The sequence below is a fragment of the Siphateles boraxobius genome, unplaced genomic scaffold (assembly GCF_051911475.1).
Source record: "Siphateles boraxobius isolate OS27281-9 unplaced genomic scaffold, OSU_SipBor_1 22, whole genome shotgun sequence".
Taxonomy (NCBI): Eukaryota; Metazoa; Chordata; class Actinopteri; order Cypriniformes; family Leuciscidae; genus Siphateles; species Siphateles boraxobius.
The window spans coordinates 16,400,484-16,418,685 of NW_027508833.1; the positions used below are offsets into that span (position 1 = coordinate 16,400,484).

The 18,202-nt window shown below is 38.7% G+C and overlaps 1 protein-coding gene across 1 annotated transcript; it reads right to left on the reverse strand.

Moving 5' to 3' along the window:
- Positions 1-8,244: 8,244 nt before the first annotated feature.
- slc22a3 (solute carrier family 22 member 3) lies at positions 8,245-16,635 on the reverse strand. The gene is made up of 12 exons (XM_077238185.1): positions 16,571-16,635; positions 15,914-16,452; positions 15,576-15,679; positions 15,280-15,434; positions 14,822-14,990; positions 14,556-14,673; positions 14,031-14,137; positions 13,668-13,882; positions 13,470-13,578; positions 9,631-9,743; positions 9,439-9,538; positions 8,245-9,355 (listed from the first exon to the last, which is right to left on the reverse strand). Exons 2-12 carry the CDS (start codon positions 16,304-16,306, stop codon positions 9,262-9,264), a joined length of 1,677 nt encoding a protein of 558 aa, XP_077094300.1. The 5' UTR covers positions 16,307-16,452; positions 16,571-16,635; the 3' UTR covers positions 8,245-9,261.
- Between the last annotated feature and the right edge of the window lie 1,567 nt (positions 16,636-18,202).

Consider the following 18,202-nt stretch of genomic DNA (forward strand, 5'->3'; position numbering starts at 1 on the left):
AGTCACTGTCGAGCCCTCTTGAGGTGTCGTGGGCTAGTCGACGAACCACTGAGGACGGAAGGTGCCCACTTGAAGACCCTAGAGATGTTCCCTACTCCGCTCAATCCAGAGGGTTGTTATGGGGGGACCGCACTGTGGTTGCAGCCGTTGTGTGTGCTGACGCGCAATACACTGTATTAACACCAGACAGAAAATTCACGTCACCAGATGGAAAGAATGGATGGAGAAGCATAGGTTACTGTAAAGCTACGTCTTAGTTGGTGATTATCTTGGCGAAAGCCGAGTACAAATCAGCATGAAGTTTTAACATCTACTCTCGTGTAATGGAAATCATGACAAACAACCAATTTCAGATGTAACAACGAATCTGAAAATATTATAATGCATTTTAACTTTGGTTAGAATTATGCATGAAAAGATATGCATTATAACATACATTATGAATACTTTGATAGTGCATTTTACTCTACATAAAAGGCTTTAGTTCTTACCTCCAAAACTTTAGATATACAGTCAAAGACGGTGCATTCATATAATTTATGAATGTGAGAAAGTGCAACACGCAATAGACCATTTGGATGTTTGCAAAAAGCGACAGACCTGCATGGGGACATCCTCCTCCTTAATACATTTTTTGTGATTTTAGCATTCTGGGGCACTCTGACAAGAAAATAAAGGGAAAATACAACATTTGCTTCCAGTAAAAAACACATTTATTGACACTAGGGCTGGGCAGTGACACAAATTTCATAATTCAATTTAATTTCGATTCAATATCGATTAATTTGGGGACCATCATGTACAGTACATGACAAATTTCCTCAAAGAAAAGGAATGCTAATGCTGTAATCTTCACAGGGAACCCCAATTGGTCCGTCACTTTAACAATAAAGGTTAAAATTAACTTGTTTGTAGGCTACTTATATTTAAATTACACATAAGTTCTTTTTACAATACCGTTATTATAATACATTTCAAAGACATAATTATGTTTCTACACGTTTTTAAAAAAATGAGTCACTCAATACCTCCAAGACAAAGACGCTCATCATTAATTTCAGGAAACAGGGGGAGGAACCTGCCCCCTTGTATATCAGGGAAGAAAGTGTGGAGAGGGTGACCACCTTTAAATTTCTTGGCACGTATATTTCCCAGGAACTTGCATGGACTGTAATATACTTTCTGGTGAAGAAGGCACAGCAGAGGCTGTACTTTCTAAGGTCACTGATGAAAACCAATCCGTCCCAGCAGCTGCTTGTGTCCTTCTACCATTGCTCCGTCGAAAGCGTACTAGGCATCTTGGTGTGGTATGCTGGATGTACTGTGGCAGAGAGTCATCAACTCAGCACAGAGAATCATCGGCTCACAGCTGCTTTCACTTGAGGACATTTACAGAACCAGATGCCTACGGCGTGCCAGAAATATAATAAAGGATTCCTCTCACCCTGGGAATCATCTATCCGGAGAGCGTTATCGGTCTCTTAGGACACGCACCTACAGACTCCTGAAGAGTTTTTACCCACGTGCCATCAAGGAACTGAATTCTGGCAGCAACAAAAAAAACAGGAGGACTGTACTTTAAATCTAGGAGGTTGTGCAATAAAGTTTCATTTAATATATTTCTTATTGACTTTATTTTATTATTTATACTTTTTTACTTTGTTTTTCTTGTCTATATTTGTCTGTATGCATGTTGATGTACCACTGTGGAGAAGCACAGAACTTCGTTGCAAAGTTGTGCAATGACAATAAAGTATTCTAATTCAAATTTTTTTTAAAAAGGTGACTGTCATTAAATGGATTTACTCAAACATAGATTAAATGTTGAAGAACAGGTTAAGTAAAAATACAATGAATATGCAATATAGTGCATATATTAAGTAAAATACTCCTCTCTGAGTTAAGTTTTCTAGCTTACTAATGATTTTTGGACACTGAATGACTTTTGAGGTAAATGTGATGTTATGTGACAAAAAGCATGTTTACATGCACACCAATATGTTGATAACTCGCAAAAATCAGCTTATTGAAATACCTGTTGTCCCAGTTTAAAAATGATTAAAGTTTATTTTAATCCATAATGACGGCTAACTGTGGAAGCAACCGTGTGTCCAACGCACGCAGAAGCGCAGATTCAGAGAGAATTTAGAAAAAGTGAAATTATAATGCTGGCAGAGAATTGTTTTAAAATTGTAATGATAAAATCTTGTTAAATGACCAATACGTTTAAAATAATTTGAGTCCATTCAGAAAAAGCACATTCTTTTTAAATTACCCGAGACCTCTATACTGAACCCGACCCGTGTTCGAGGCACTCGAAGTTTTGGACCCGAATCCGCTCGGGTCGGACCTTAGGTTTTCGAATCCAAGTGGACCCGTGAAGACCTCTAATAGGTACCTTCAGCTCAATTTCGATTCGACCTTTTTCTCATTTTTTGGGGAGTAAAAAAAATCTACAGCTGTTGCAGACCAGAGGACTTAGAAATCGCTCTTCCTACCAAGTGGGAGAAAGAGCACTTGGAGCCCACATACTGCCTTTCGTTTCACATGTGGAAATACATCACGTGGACTTCCCTCCAGGAAGTACTACACTTGGGAAGAAGTCCCTGCTGTAGGTCCAACCTAAAAAGGGAGGAACTAATACAAATGCAGCAACTGGCGGCAGAGATGGGGCTCTGCCTAGGGGAAGACACGGGTTTACCAACAGGGACACCGTATCATGTACAACACATCACATGGGATTACCATCAGGGAATCACTATATATGGAGCACCTAGCCCAGTATATGGGCTGACCCTGGTGTTGAATTCCTCCAACGAATTTGACTGCCGTAGGGTATTGAAAGTTAAAATACACCAAGGGTTCACCATTCTAGGGAACTCACGTAGACAAAAAAGCACACATTATAACCTCAGGGAGGTGAAAGTTGGTGTGTGCAAAAGGTAAACCCGGCCAGTTGCCCGCATTTTTAAATGTTCATACCTGACAACACATGGGATTAAACTGACTTAAACCCTGAGATTCTCAAATCTCGCAAAGGTATTACGTGTCGCCCAGCCTGCTGCTCTGTAGATGTCTGTTAAAGAGTCGCAGTTGGCTAATGCCCAGGATGATGCGACAGTCCTCATGGAGTTTGATCGTACTCCAAAGGAGCATAGCAGCATTTACGATCCAGTGGGCCAACCTCTTTTTGGAGACAGTCTTCCCCTTCTGCTGTCCCTCAAAACAGACAAAGAGCTGCTCAGAGCTCCTGAAGCTCTGCGTGCGGTCCAGATAAATGTGCAGGGCTCGTGCTGAACACAACAACAACGATAAAGCTGGGTCTGCCTCGTCTCAAGGCAGTGCTTGCAAGTTCACCACTTGGTTCATAAAAGGAACAAACTCAAAGCACGTTTTGCTGAACACCTGCACATCCCCAACCGTCCCCAACCTTCCCCAACCTCCTCAAAATGAAGGCGAGCGTGGTCAAGAGCGCTGTTTTCAATGAGAGGACATCCATCTCAACTGACTCTAAGGCCAGCAAGACTACAGAGATCCCATGAGGGAATTAGGCATGGCCTAGGAGAATTCAACCTCATGGCACCTCTCAACAACCTTATGATCAGGTTGAGATTCCCTAACGATTTGCCACTCACTGCTATATGAAGTGCTGCTATGGCAGCGACATACACTTTACATACATACATAGTGACGTTGGCGTGCATGAATTGCTCCTGTCTGCCTTGCTGCTTGCTCCTGTCTTCCTTGCTGCCTTGCTGTTGGTTTGTGTCAGTAGCTTCATATATCTTTCTGTTTTGAATCATTATTTACTACCATTCCCTGTTGTTTATACTGCTAAATACAACTTACTCAACATCACATATTAACCTGACATCGCTAGGTTCAATCTAAATCGTTGCTAGCACAAGCTACTAATTCGCTAGCCTGTTAGCGTGCCATCCGTGCACTCTTTATTTATTTATCTGGCTCGCGCGCTCGAGCCTTTTACAAGTCCATCAAAGCTATGGTTAGTAGAATCAGTCAACAAACACGGTGAGTCATGGCATCTTCATGACATGCACTTCATGTAACATGTATAGCACAGCCTTCTCTGTCAGCACAGGATTTATGTGTGATAAATGCAGGGAGATGACGGAGAAGATTTCAAAACTAGATCCAAACTTTAATTGAGGTTAATTGTAAGAGTGCAAGGGCCTTAGATACTGCTTTGGATGCGACTAGCTTAGAGAACACTGTACATTGTTCGGTTTCCGGCTGAAGTAGAGCCCGTGCAGCAGGGCAATTGGGTGACGGTGAGGCACTGTAGTCACAGGACAAAACACCACTCTTCCGTTCCGATTACAAGATCAAATAGATTCTCCCCACTCAGTGAAACACCTACTACGAATCCTGTTGAATGTGCCCTAGTTATTGGCGATTCTATTACACGGAACGTGAAAATAGAGACACCAGCCACCATTGGCTCCTGGCAAACATGTTACTGAGTGCCTGACATCAAAGCAAATTTAAAAGTGCTGGCTAATGCTAATCGCAAATTCTCTAAGATTATTATTCACGTCTGCACTAATGATGTTCGACTTCGCAAGTCGCAGATCACTAAAATTAATGTTAAAGAGGTGTGGGAACTCGCAGTTACGATGTCAGGCACTGTAATTTGCTCTGGCCCCCTTCCTGTTCGCAGAAGTGATGAGATAGTTAGACAACCAGCCATTGAGTGATGACAATCTGCTAAGTGGTGTCCACAAAATATAGAATTCATAGACAATTGGAAATGTTTTTGTGGCAGACCTGACCTGTTGAAAAGAGATGGTATTCATCCCTCCTGGGATGGTGCTGCTCTTCTCTCTAGTAATATGGCACATAGTCTAAGAGCTCAAACATGACAATCTGGGGTGCAGGTCAGGAAGCAGACAAACTGGCTAAACCGACCTGGCTAATGAAAAAGATGCATGGGATTGGCATTTAAAGACATTCTTAACTCTATTGGAGTTAGACAACACGTGTCAGGACCTACTCATTGACGTAATTATACTCTAGATCTAATATTATCACATGGAATCAATGTTGATGCTGTTGAATTTCTGCAGCAGAGCGATGATATCTAAGATCATTATATAGTCTGGTGTAAACTTCATTTAACCAAGGCTGCAAAGCCGACTCCGTGTTACAAATATGTTAGACCTATCACTTCTGCCACTAAAGATTGCGTTATTAATAATCTTCCTGATCAGTTTCATCATCTCAGCATCTCAGATAGCTTAGAAGAACTCGATATTGCGACATAAACTTTAAACTTTCTCTTTTCCAGCATTTTAGACACAGTTGCTCCATTGCGCTTAAAGAAGATCAAAGAAAATAGTCCAAAGCCGTGGTACAACGAGCACACTCAGGACCTAAAGAGAGCAGCCAGAAAAATGGAGCGAAACTGGAAGAAAACTAAACTAGAGGTATTTCGCATTTCATGGAAGGAGAGCTCGATTTCATACAGAGAGGCATTAAAAGCTGCTAGATCTGCTTATTTTTCAACCCTATTAGAAGAAAATAAACAAAACCTGAGGTATTTATTTGAAACAGTTGCTAAACTGACAAAAAATAAAGTTTCTAGCCCAGAAGTTTCCAAGTAGCACTACAGTAATGACTTTATGACCTTCTTCAATTATAAGATTGATAATATCAGGGAGAAAATTATAACTATGCAACCGTCTTCTACAGCATCGCATCAGGGGGTGCACTGTAGTCTCCCTAAGGAAAAATTTGATTCATTCATTGCTACAGGAGAGGAAAAATTTTCTAAACTCGTTAAATCATCTAAATCGACAACATGTTTGACCCTATACCGACTAAGCTATTGAAAGAGATACTTCCAGAGGTCATAGATCCTCTTCTCAATATCATTAATTCATCTTTCTCACTAGGATACGCACCAAAAACTTTTAAGCTGGCTATGATTATACAACTTGTTAAAAAAACGCAACTTGATCGTACAGAGTTAGTCATTTACAGGCGATCTCAAATCTACCTTTTCTGTCAAAGATACTAGAAAAGGCAGTATCCACACAACTATGTTCCTTTTTAGAAAGAAATGGTATCTGCGAGGATTTTCAGGCAGGATTTAGACCGTACCATAGTACTGAGACAGCTCTCCTTTGGCCGGTAAAACACTGGCTGCGTGGCGTGAGCGTGGCATTTCTGCTGCGTGTCAGCTGCGAGGCGGTTGCGTCGCGTTTTATGTTTCTTTGCACACCAGAAACTTGTCTGAGTTGTGGAAGCCCTATCTATATTCATGTTAAGCATAAATATAAAGCCTACTGATAAAGACACTGTCAGCAGTATTGACAGCAAAATAGACTACAGAATATTTCGTTCTGTATTGAAAGGTGCAATATTAGAAAATTGATAATTATGTATTTATTTATTTATTTTTAAATTATATTTATATCTGAATTTATGTCAAAACCTAGACTTCAACCATCAAAATGTAATTTATTAATATGTATTCGTGTACAAAATAACATATAAACATATTTTCCTATTCTATTTTGCCTGGAAACGCTTCCAACACGCTTGCGTGTCGCGTGAAAAATAGGCGTCGGTTCTATTTCTAGCATGCACACGTTTTCCGCGCGGCTCAAGTCGTGTCATGGAGGCAGTCTGCAAGCTCTAACCTGTTAACAATGGAGCTGAAATAAAAACGGACACACCACGCACCTGAGACGCTTATGCCACGCAGCCAGTGTGTCACCGGCCGTAGAGTCACAAATGATTTGCTCTTATCATCCGATCTTAGTTGTATCTCGCTATTGGTGTTACTCGATCTTAGTGCTGCATTTGATACTATTGACCACAACATTCTTTTAAATAGACTCAAAAATTATGTTGGCATTAGTGGAATTGCATTAGCATGGTTTAAAACATACTTATCTGACCGTTATCACTTTGTAGCAGTAAATGTCTATAAGAAATGTCTTATAGATCAAAAGTTCAGTATGGCGTACCACAAGGCTCAGTACTAGGACCATTGCTGTTCACAGTACATGCTACCCTTAACACCTGATGGCTGCTCTGTCAAGTCCTCGTCGTCGGTTAGGAACCTGGGTGTGCTCTTTGATAGCAATCCTTCATTTGAAAGTCACGTGAATAGTAACTGTAAAACCGCATTTTTCCATCTAAAAAAAAATATATAAATTACGTCATATGCTCTCAATGACAAATACAGAACAATTAGTTCATGCGTTCATGACATCAAGGCTCTATAATTCAATGTTAGGCTGCATAGTTTAGATCAGCCGGAACCGGGAACATTTCCCATAAATCCTGATGTACTTTGTACATCATAAGAAGGATGCAGCTATGCTAATATTAGTCTCTGTTTATCCCGAGGTTCACCGCAGTCCGCCAGATCCAGGCCTCATCCAGATCTGATTAAGGACCTGTGCCTGGATACGACGACAACACAGTCCTGAAGTGTCAACTAGTCTCTTCCTTGTGAAGGCCTCCTTCCCTTTACCTCTGTGCTGATAAAACGTTGTCGGGATAATTCCGATTTAAGTGGCTACGAGGAAGTGATAAAAAATTCTCAGAGCCACCAGGCACTGTTTTATGCAAATGAGCGGCTGGATCGCTTTAAAGAATTTTCTGTTAGAACGGTGTCGTGTAAGCGGCCCTTAAGTTAATAACTAATGATCGTTGCGACGGAAGTGAATCAATCAAAACTTTAGCTGGACAATAACTTTATTCTAGAGCTGCTGTAAAGCCAAAATAATCTCTGTTACTTTAATTCCCTATTATCACAGTAAAGCTGCTTTGAAACAGTTCAAATTGTTAAAAGCGCTATATAAATGAAGGTGACTTGACTTGACTTTCAGGGTGAAAGAGGACAGGCCAACTCTCCAGCCTCTCCTACAGGAAGGACAGCACTGACCTGACTGCGTATCTCTATGGGTCCTCCCCTCGGGAAGCGCATCAGTTAGCGAACAGACTCCACTTCAAGGCATAGGCCTGCATCACAGAGGGGGCTGTAGCCTGAGTGCTAGTGTCTACCACCGCTGCCGCATCCCGTCCACGGGCCAGGCAAGGAGGTTCCAGAGGTTCACATAAATTCTTTGCTGCTTTTTCCTAATGAATTTAAGAGAAACATAAGACTTAAAAATCACAATAAATCTTTCCATTTGGAACAGTTAAAAAGTATAAAAGTAGTTTCAACAAAATCTATATGAGGAATTGCAATCTTTAAAAAGTGTTCACCTCATCAAGTTCAGTGATCTCAACAGGCTGAGTCGGTTTAAATTCCACTGTCGAATGTTCTCCTGAAGTCTCCTGTGCTCCTCTGGACCCCTTTCAGCGCCATGACATTTACATTTCCTTCATAGCTTGACAAGCTTAGATTGTTGTCAGATCATGAATTTTTTTAACAGTTTATATTTTTAGCAGTCAAACCTGTTGAGGTTCACTAACCTTAACCCTATTCTCATGTCAAATGCCTGGCACTGATTTTTTTTCCAGCCTGTTTAACATTCTGTTGAACATGATTGTTGATGGTTCAGGTTAGTTCAGGATTGTTCAGGTTCCTATTAACACACAGGAGTTGAAAGGCTAACCTCATTTCCCATGATGCCCTAATGTAATGGCTACAGCAGCACTGACGTACAAAACAGGGAGAGTCTTAATTTCTCCATTTAAGCTTAATTTAAGAAGAAATATTTTTAGTGCCCAATTGATTGTAAACTAAATTTTATTGTCAAATACACTTAAGTAAACTGAAATTTTATTACAAAATCTGTATAGCTCTTCTGAACTAGAATGACTAGATTGGGTGTTGCTGAACGTGCCCCAAAAATGAATGCAATGAATTTACCTTTTGTTCAGACTCATACATTAACGTATAACATAATACAATAGAAAAAGGTCATCACGTGTTAATTAAACTATTGTGTGTCTCTGAAAGCATCTCTTCGTTAAAAGCGAGTTTTATGGATGGCTGGATGTGAAGTGAGCATGAATATAAAACAGATTTAAGAAACACACAGAACACAGAAAATACATGACACTTACATACATTAGATATCAAATATGGAGGAAATACATTTAAAGAACAAAAGAAAAATAAACAACAAAAAAGCAAATAAAGCATTAAAAGTGTACAAATAGGTCATATTTAAAAACATAAGGTCTAAAGGCATCTGAAGGCAACTATACTTTCAGATTTCTTTTGTATGCATATTGCATATATGATATTATTAACCATAAATCTTATGACTACATTTATAGTTTATTGTCACTTCTCTCAATAGCTTTCATTGGAACAATGCTTATTTCAGGAAACTGAGCACCATCTTTTCCCTTGTGTTTGCGCCTGCTAAAGAAAATGTGATATTAATAACAGGCTAAACTAATAAATGGTCTATTATTAGGGAATTAAAAACAGAAAACTTGACCTACTTTCTCATATTTTCCACATCATCCACAGTTTCTGGGAGATCAACACCTTTCATTTCTGGTAAAAGCATCACTAGTACACTGTACAGAACAGACATGGCCCCTGTATATGGTGACAGAGAGAATTGCGACAGCTAATAACAAACACAATGGTATTATTTGTATTGTCATTTCTGCAACTGAAAGACTTCTCACCATAGAGAAGAAGGGGAAGTTCTTGCCAAATACTAGCTAATCTATACAGAATAAACGGAGCAACAACCGCCCCAATGTCACTGGCTGAAGAGCATACAGATACACCCAAGTTTCTGTAAAATAGGCAAAAAAAATCTGTAAATTACTAACAAAACAGAGAACAAAACTGAATGTATATTTAAACAAATACCCAATCTAGAAAAGTAACTCTCTTCAAGATAAACTCTATATTTCAAAGCTTCACAAAAAAGTTTCAAACAGTTTGATGGTCTGAAGGTTATTTAATTCACATAAAGTTTGCATACTTGGGCATTTTAAAGAGTGATTTAAAGTTTGAATGTTATATAAGCATTTGATATCGTTTATGCACTGTGATTTATCGTTCATGCTATGTGGTTGCTAATGTGCTGTCAGTGTTATGCTATTACTACAGCTGTTCTGAGTGATCACTATGGTGCTGATCGATGGTGGGACTTTGGGGGTTTTTAATTGAAAAACCTTAAAGGAGTACTTCACTTTAAAATGAAAATTAGCCCATGATTTACTCACCCTCAAACCATCCTAGGTGTCCTTTCTTTTTTCAGGCGAGTACAATCGGAGTTATATTAATAAACACCCTTACGCTTCCAAGCTTTATTATGGCAGTGGATTGCAACCATTAGATTTAAGCTCAAAAAAGTGCATCCATCCAGTATAAGAACTCCATAAGGCTTCGGGGGGTTAATAAAGGCCTTCTGAAGCGAACCGATTAGTTTGTGTAAGAATAATATTCAGATTTAAAACTTTATAAAGTAAAATAACAAGCTTCCGGCCAAACGAACATACGGAGTCCACTTAAAGGTGCCTTGTGTAATATCCGCAAAAAAAATCAATTCATACTCCACATTCCATACCAGATGGGGGCAGTCTACCTCCAGAAAATGAATTGATCTACTCTAGAGTAACAAACAAGAAACGGCATAGTCTCTATGCTCCGCCCCTACCTTCACATCGACCCTAGAGCCATAGCCGAAGCCAAGCCAACTCCTAATCGAGGACGTTTTGACTCTAGAGGAACGTTGGTTGATGTCAAGTGATTTTTAAATGACATCTTCAAGCTACTCCCCTTCACCAGTGAATATTCATATTCGTTTTTTTTCATATTACATTTTTATTGTTAGTTTGAATTACATTAATTTGACAGACAGCATTCGCTGCTGTTGACCAAGCTAGCTATTCAGAGCTGCCAACTCTCACGAATTCACCGTCACCGATTCTGTCAATGTTATTACGCAATTCAAACAATAAATACAATTTTGGCGCTTGTAAATGTTACACGACAGATCCCTAGCGCACGTGAACCGATCATCTCTACTAGCTAATAGTAAAAACACAAGAACACTGTTGAAAAATACAGTATGCTAAAACTTACCAAAATGTATTCTTCATACATAATACCGACCAATCATTTTTTTAATCAGCGTGCAGAGGTCAATGACATAGCTGGAGAACAAATATGTCAGATTTACCTCAGGAAAGCAATTTAGTAAACATAATATAGCTCACGTAGTTCTCATTACACCTTTCAATGTAGCCATCGCTAACTTTAGAACTTATATCGAACAGCCTTCGATACATTTCTATGTTATAACTTCCCGAAAAAACGAAACAAACATATATAACAAACTTCTAGCGAAATACTAACAGCATCTTACTTACCAATCCAAAGGAAATGTTGCAAGTTCGGAGACAAATCTCATTTCTTTCATTTCCATTTGTTGTCTCCAACGATGGAAAGCAGTGCCAATGTTAACTCTGGTTCTGCTCCTTTTTTTATCCGATTTCATTTGTTATTCCGAGCGCGTTATTTTTCCCTGCAGCGGGTGGTTGTGGTAAGGGTCTCTTCCCAAGGGCTTCAGCCATTCTGGATGTAGTGGGGTGTACTTTCCACACGATTGACATCAGGTTCAAATACGCCCACAAGCCGTGCGACTTATTCGTGTATTGCAGTTTGACTAGTGTTGCCCGCATACCGTCTCCCATGGCCAAAACTGGTATTATGACATCTGTCGGGCTGGGGTTAGTAATTTAGCATGCTAATTCAGGTTGATATCTCTGCAACACTATAACTTTTCATTTTTTTAATGACATCATCGCCCTTATTTCTTCTCATTCTTTTGATCCGTGTAACTACTTTTTTGTATATTTTTAACTCAATTCTGACACATGGCACCTTTAAGTGTAAAGCGCAACTTACGCGAGTAATGCGACGTACTGCTGATATTTATACTACGCCATGACGCACCACGCTACTTCTGATGCCACAAGTTGCTAAATTGCTAGTAATTTAGCATGCTAATTCAGGTTGATATCTCTGCAACACTATAACTTTTCATTTTTTTTAATGACATCATCGCCCTTATTTCTTCTCATTCTTTTGATCCGTGTAACTACTTTTTTGTATATTTTTAACTCAATTCTGACACATGGCACCTTTAAGTGTAAAGCGCAACTTACGCAAGTAATGCGACGTACTGCTGATATTTATACTACGCCATGACGCACCACGCTACTTCTAATGCCACAAGTTGCTAAATTGCGCTTAATATACAAATACACTGCATATGGCCGTTTGGCCGGAAGCTAGAATTTCACATTGTGTAAGAAAAATATTAATATTTAACACAGTACAAACTCATTGCTTTGCTTCAGAAGGCCTTTATTAATCCTCCAGAGCTGTGTGGAGTCCTTTTATAATGGATGGATGCACTTTTTCGAGCTTCAATCTGATGGTTGCAATCCACTGCCACTATAAAGCTCGGAAGTGTCAGGGTGTTTATTAATATAACTGATTGTATTCGTCTGAAAGAAGACCGATGCAGTGTTGGGAAAGTTCACTTTCTACATGAACTAGTTCAAAGTTCAGTTCACAAATTTTAAAATGAACTAGTTCAGTTCATACTTTAAGATTAACTAGTTCATAGTTCTTTTTTTCCATATGTTGCTGCCAGCTATTATTTTTCAAAATTATTGCCACAGCCCATATAGAACCACAGGCAGCAATTATTTTATCGGCGGGCAAAGTTTGCACAGAAATGTAAGATTTTTCCCATCCTTACCGACCTTGTCATAAAACTTGTTTAAATGATCATACGAAGCCTCCTTGCTGCTTTTTGTTTTGATGACGCATGCAGCGCACACTGGTAAATCATGGGCTAATTTTTATTTTAAAGTGAACTACGTCTGATTTAAGTCTGATTAGTTATTGAAGTTACAGAAGTTTAGTTTATGCAGCTATAAAGATCAAAGGAGAAGTTGTTTAAAAGTTTGGTCTCTGTTTAAGGAGTTTAAAAAATAAAAAAAACAAGCTCAATTTTTTTAAATATCAGCCAACACATTCTCTCATCTTAACTTGACGATACTTTGACATTTTGCTCTACTACGTAAACTGCACACACTCACACCCCAAACTTTCTTAGTTACTTAGAAACATACTGTAACGTGTATGTTCAGTTTTGGTTCAGTTTTTACTGTGTTCTGTCCCTGTTTTGCCTATCTATGTTCCCTAGATAGTTTCCTTGGTTGTCAATTAGTTCCACTCATTAAGTTTCCAAATATAAACTTCATGAAATTTCACGTTTTTGGTATGGGTGTGAGTAATTTACGTTGTAGAACAAAACGTCAAGGTATCGTCAAGTTATGTTTACCACAGTTTCTAGAATAACAGTGTGCCAACCAACCATGATCTGGAGACAATATTACATAATACAAATATTTGGCTTTAATTAAACATTAGCAACAGCATTAACGTACTCTGTTTCATATTCCTTAACTGATATAGACTGATAAATAATTCAAACCTGAGAGGTGTTGGATACAGTTCTGTGTTGGCAAAGTTCACAGTCTCATTCCCAATGGCAACAGCCAGTCTTCCTATTATCGCAATGGTTCTTTTGAGCCAGGAAATATCTTGAAAAATAGAATGATGAACACGCTGAACACCAGACTTAAGGATAATTTCTGATCATTTAAGATTAATTTCTGGTGGTGTAGCTTACTTGGTGAAATAAATGGTACAGCCAAACAAGCGGCCCCACCAATAAAATTAACTGAAGCCATGAGGTGACGTCTGCCAATTCGGTCAACTAAAAAATAAAATATAATTCCAGTTGGAAGCTCCACCACAGCTGAGATAAGGAAATCCAGGAAAACATTATCCCCTGTGATTCCTAACCGTAACAACAAACCCTGGAACACCACAGCACCAGTAAACCTTCAGGAAGATAATGCAACAAAAACATTAAACATCACTTTATACTGATCTTGGTCTAATGCAGGAATGGTTTGATTGTTTTTATACTTTGATATTGCTAAATAACAGCATAAAAATGTGTATTCAAGGACACATAAAGAAAGCTCACCATGCATATATCAAGATGAGGGTGTGCTTCCTCATTTTAGGAGTCCTAAATAAATCTTTATATGAAGGGTGTATGATTTCCTCTTGTTTTTCTATCAGAAGATCCATCTAAACAAATTAATACAAAATAGTTCCTGTTAAATACATAACAGCAGAATTTTCCAGACTACTGGAGACTCGGTGCAGATGATTACTTATTTGAGACACATTGTTATTTATAAAGCGACAGTCTTGCACATCAAAACTACATGTTGCATACTACGGCAGCATGAGAAGGATAAAAAGTATAATTGACCAGCAATTACACACTTTATGGATAAGCTTTGCTCTTATCAAGCAACAAAAAAAAAAGCTTCTCGCCTTTGATACAGTATAGTCACATCATATCATAATTATGAATTTCAAACTCATACCTGTATCTAGGAACTTCCCATGCAGGAGGATTTGAAGGCATTTAAAAAAAAAAAAAACATTGGATATACTGTACTAGAACAATGAGAGTGATAAATAGTCAGTGTCAAATTACCTCCTGAAAGTCTTCAGGAATTGATCTTTTATTGCACTTGGCAATGCTTTCAATAATATGTAAAGCTTCTTGTGTCCTCCTTTGTGACAGTAACCATCTGGGAGACTCTGGAATAACCCTGTGACCACATCAATGTTTGCCATATCCAGTAAATGATATGTGATGGAATACCAATAACTTGTGTAGAATGACTGAAGAGAACCCTCATTTCAAATGTGATTAAGAATCATTCATAAATATGTTATCATTCCAATGCAAGCAATTACCAGTAATAGACCAGAAAGGTGAATGTTGGAAGAGTCATGGCCAGCTGTAGGTTTTTCCATGAAGGAATGTAATAGGCAAGAGCAGGAAGGAGCACCAAACCCAACGAGTACAGCGTCCGGGACATAACAGAGACAAATTTCCTGTTGTTTGATCCAAAGAATTCGATAACTGTTTTGAAAAAAGAAAATATATCAAGAAAACAAGTCTGCAGTCTTCATGCCCGTGCAAGAAGTCTACTAGAACCTCAAATCTGCCTTTTTGTAAACATATCAGTGAAGTTACACACAAACCACACTGTTGTTTCAGAAACATTATTGCTTTTCAACTGTATCTTTTTAAATGACCATGTTGTTTTATTTAACTCCTGTTTAATAAGAGTTCTCATCTGATGTTAATACATGTTCTCAACAGTCACCATCTATGAACAGTCACATGAAAAGGCATCATATGTACTCACTTAACACATATGTGGCAGTCCATGCTCCTTTGGCGAAAAAACCTTGCAAAAATCGGAGGAACAGGAGCAGGGGGTAATAATAAGAAAAAATAATACATATCCCAGAGACTCCAAGGCCGAATATAGATGCAATAAAACACGGTTTTCTTCCAAACCTGTAAAAAAAAAAAAATTGATCGCTTAACCACTTTTATTATTTCCAAGCTCAAATAGGACAGTAAACATAATTCGATTTTTGAAGAATACCACAAAACATACTGAAACATGAAAGATGGTCTTAAAGCATTTGATCAAACCTGTCAGCTAGGTATCCAGTCACTAAGGCACCTATAAAGAACCCTCCAGCTAAGGATACCTGATTCAGGTCTGCAAGCCAGGAATCTTCACAAACCAATGAAAACTACATGATACATGAGGACAACGTTCAGATTAGGGTAAGTAGCAAACACAACTACACATAAAGAGATGCATCTAGATATAGTAAACGTTACTAAGGAGTTGTGTTCAAGCTTAAAACATTGATTAGCTAGCCTACATTTTAAAGCACCGAAAGCAAGCAGAGGAATGTTAATGATTTGTTATTCTCGCTTCAGTTTTGAGTCAATTCTAAAGCCGAGCTGGTAGTTATTCTCACCTCTGTTACAATGGTGGTCCGGTTCTCATTAAAAGTCCATCCTCCATTACAGGGGGATAGAGGAGTGCTGTTGGTAAATATGGACCGGTCGACAGAGACATTACAGGTGAGCGCACTGCCGTTCCAAGGCACGTCAAACTTTACGCATTTACTAAACGCGCCGCGCGGGCCAATGCGGGGAACTGTCAAATCCCGCACCTGCTCTTTTGAGAAATCGCATTTATCCTGCAGACCCACAGTTTTACACCAGTGATCTGGTGTATATCCTAAGAATACAACTCCAATAAGCACAAATGCGAGCGGTAAAATAGGCAAAGAACCTATGAGAGAGATTCTCTTCTGATACAACCCGAAATCACCAGCATGCTGCAGAAGTTCATCAAAATTAGACATCTGTACAAGGGTTGGTGGAAGCGGTTTCTTTCCAATCCTTATGTTATCATATAGAGTTGAAGATATGAAGCTGTTGTTGCCAAGTTTGGTGTGGTTTACCACAGATAGCCTCCTTCAGAGTGAGTCACGCATAAGCTTTCAAAGGGCTGCGAAGGAGGAGTTAACAAATCTTAAAAACCTGATCAAAGTTCCTTCGTGTCATGTGAGGAAACAACATCAGAAACTGAATGGAAGGTGCTGTAATGCATCAAATGACCCTTTTACCTGACAGATATCACTCAAACAGTTGTCACGAGAAATCAGCTGTCTCTGTTACAGCAGCAGCCCGCCTTATGTTTTCCTTTTTTTTAGTCAATCAATCAAAAGAACGCTCGTTGCTGCCTGTCAGACATCCCAGATAGCAACATTTGTCTGGCCCACCTCTGGGCCTCATCCTTGCTTCAATTCTGGCCCAGTTCTGGCTGGGCCCCCGGCCCAAAACTGGTCCAACACTCTGAAAACGGACTCAAACAACTTCCCCTGGCCCAGATGTGGCCCACAACCTGTAAAATGACTTTTATTTATTGGTCTGGCCCAGGCACTGTAAGACGGATCTGGCTGAGAGTCGGCTGGGTCCCCGGGCCAGATGTGGCCAGAAACTGGCAAACAGTGAAACACAAATTCAACCATTTAAAAAAGGGTTTTTTTATTATAAAATTAACAAATACACTTTAATATAAACATGTATTAACAATGAACAAAATACACTTTAACATTTATTAACAACACCGTTTTTAAACCACAAAATAAGTAAATTATATTTATTGTGTATGATTAAAAGAAAAACATCATTCTCTTTCACTCTCTTTAACTAACTAAATTCCTTTTGCAAATGTCAAGTCACCATTAAATATATAGCCCTATATACAGTAATGACTGTTTCAAAGCAGCTTTACAGTGTTAAACAGGAAAATGATCAATGATGCAAACAGTTCAATTTGGCTGTAAAGCTGCTCTAAAAAGAAAATAGTGTCATTGTTCAGCTGAATTCATCTGTGTTGATTCAGTTCTGTTCAATAACTGTATAAATTATAAAAAAGAGTCCATTTTCATTATTAAGCAGCTCTGCAGAAAACAGTGATGTCATTGTTCAGCTCAGTTCAGTTCTCATATAATGGTGTCAATGCAGGCAGATCAATATTATTAAGAATAAGTGTCCCCAACTAAGCAAGCTAGAGGAGACAGTGGCAAGAACGCAAACTCCATTAGTGACAAAACGAAGAAAAAAAAGGCTCAGTCGGGGGGGCAGTTCTCCTCTGGCCAAACAACGCACATGGTGTGTGTTAGGGTTCAGGCTGCTTCACAATTAGATTGTGGATTGATGATATTCAGAGTATTTTGTTCAGCTCCTTTTGCTTGAAGATTGGAAAAGATTTACATCAAGGTAAAAAAGTAGCAAAACTCAAGAGCATGTAGATGTGAATTTGAGAACTTTTAAAATAAATATTTGTACTTGTACAATAAAATTTACACTCACAGCTCCAATGTGAAAACTTCAATTAGGCATATGCACCTTCTCAAATCTGCCATTGCAATTTTTTTATTGCCCCTCCTTTCTCTCATGCCACTCAGTTTGCAAATACACAAATTAGTTACACATCTAATATATTATGAAAATAGTTGCAAAGTCAATGCGTGAAGATTTGAAATAGCAATGGCAGATTTGAGAAGTTGCAAATGCCTAATTGAGGTTGTACTGTGAATGTGAATGAACAAATACAAGTTTGTGTCTGTCATTGTATTTCTGTGAATGACATTTTACACATTTGTGACTACTTGTCTGCAGCTTCAAATTCAGATACAGGTTCAATACAGGTTTGTGACTATTGTCTGCGAGTGAAAATCTCAACATTCAAC

Coding starts and splice junctions, on each gene's coding strand:
- slc22a3 (XM_077238185.1), bottom strand. CDS start 16,306: ATGTCTAATTTTGATGAACTTCTGCAGCATGCTGGTGATTTCGGGTTG. Junction 14,991..15,279: donor GACTGCCACATATGTGTTAA/GTGAGTACATAT, acceptor TTTTCAAAACAG/TTATCGAATTCTTTGGATCA. Junction 13,579..13,667: donor TGTACCATTTATTTCACCAA/GTAAGCTACACC, acceptor CTATTTTTCAAG/ATATTTCCTGGCTCAAAAGA.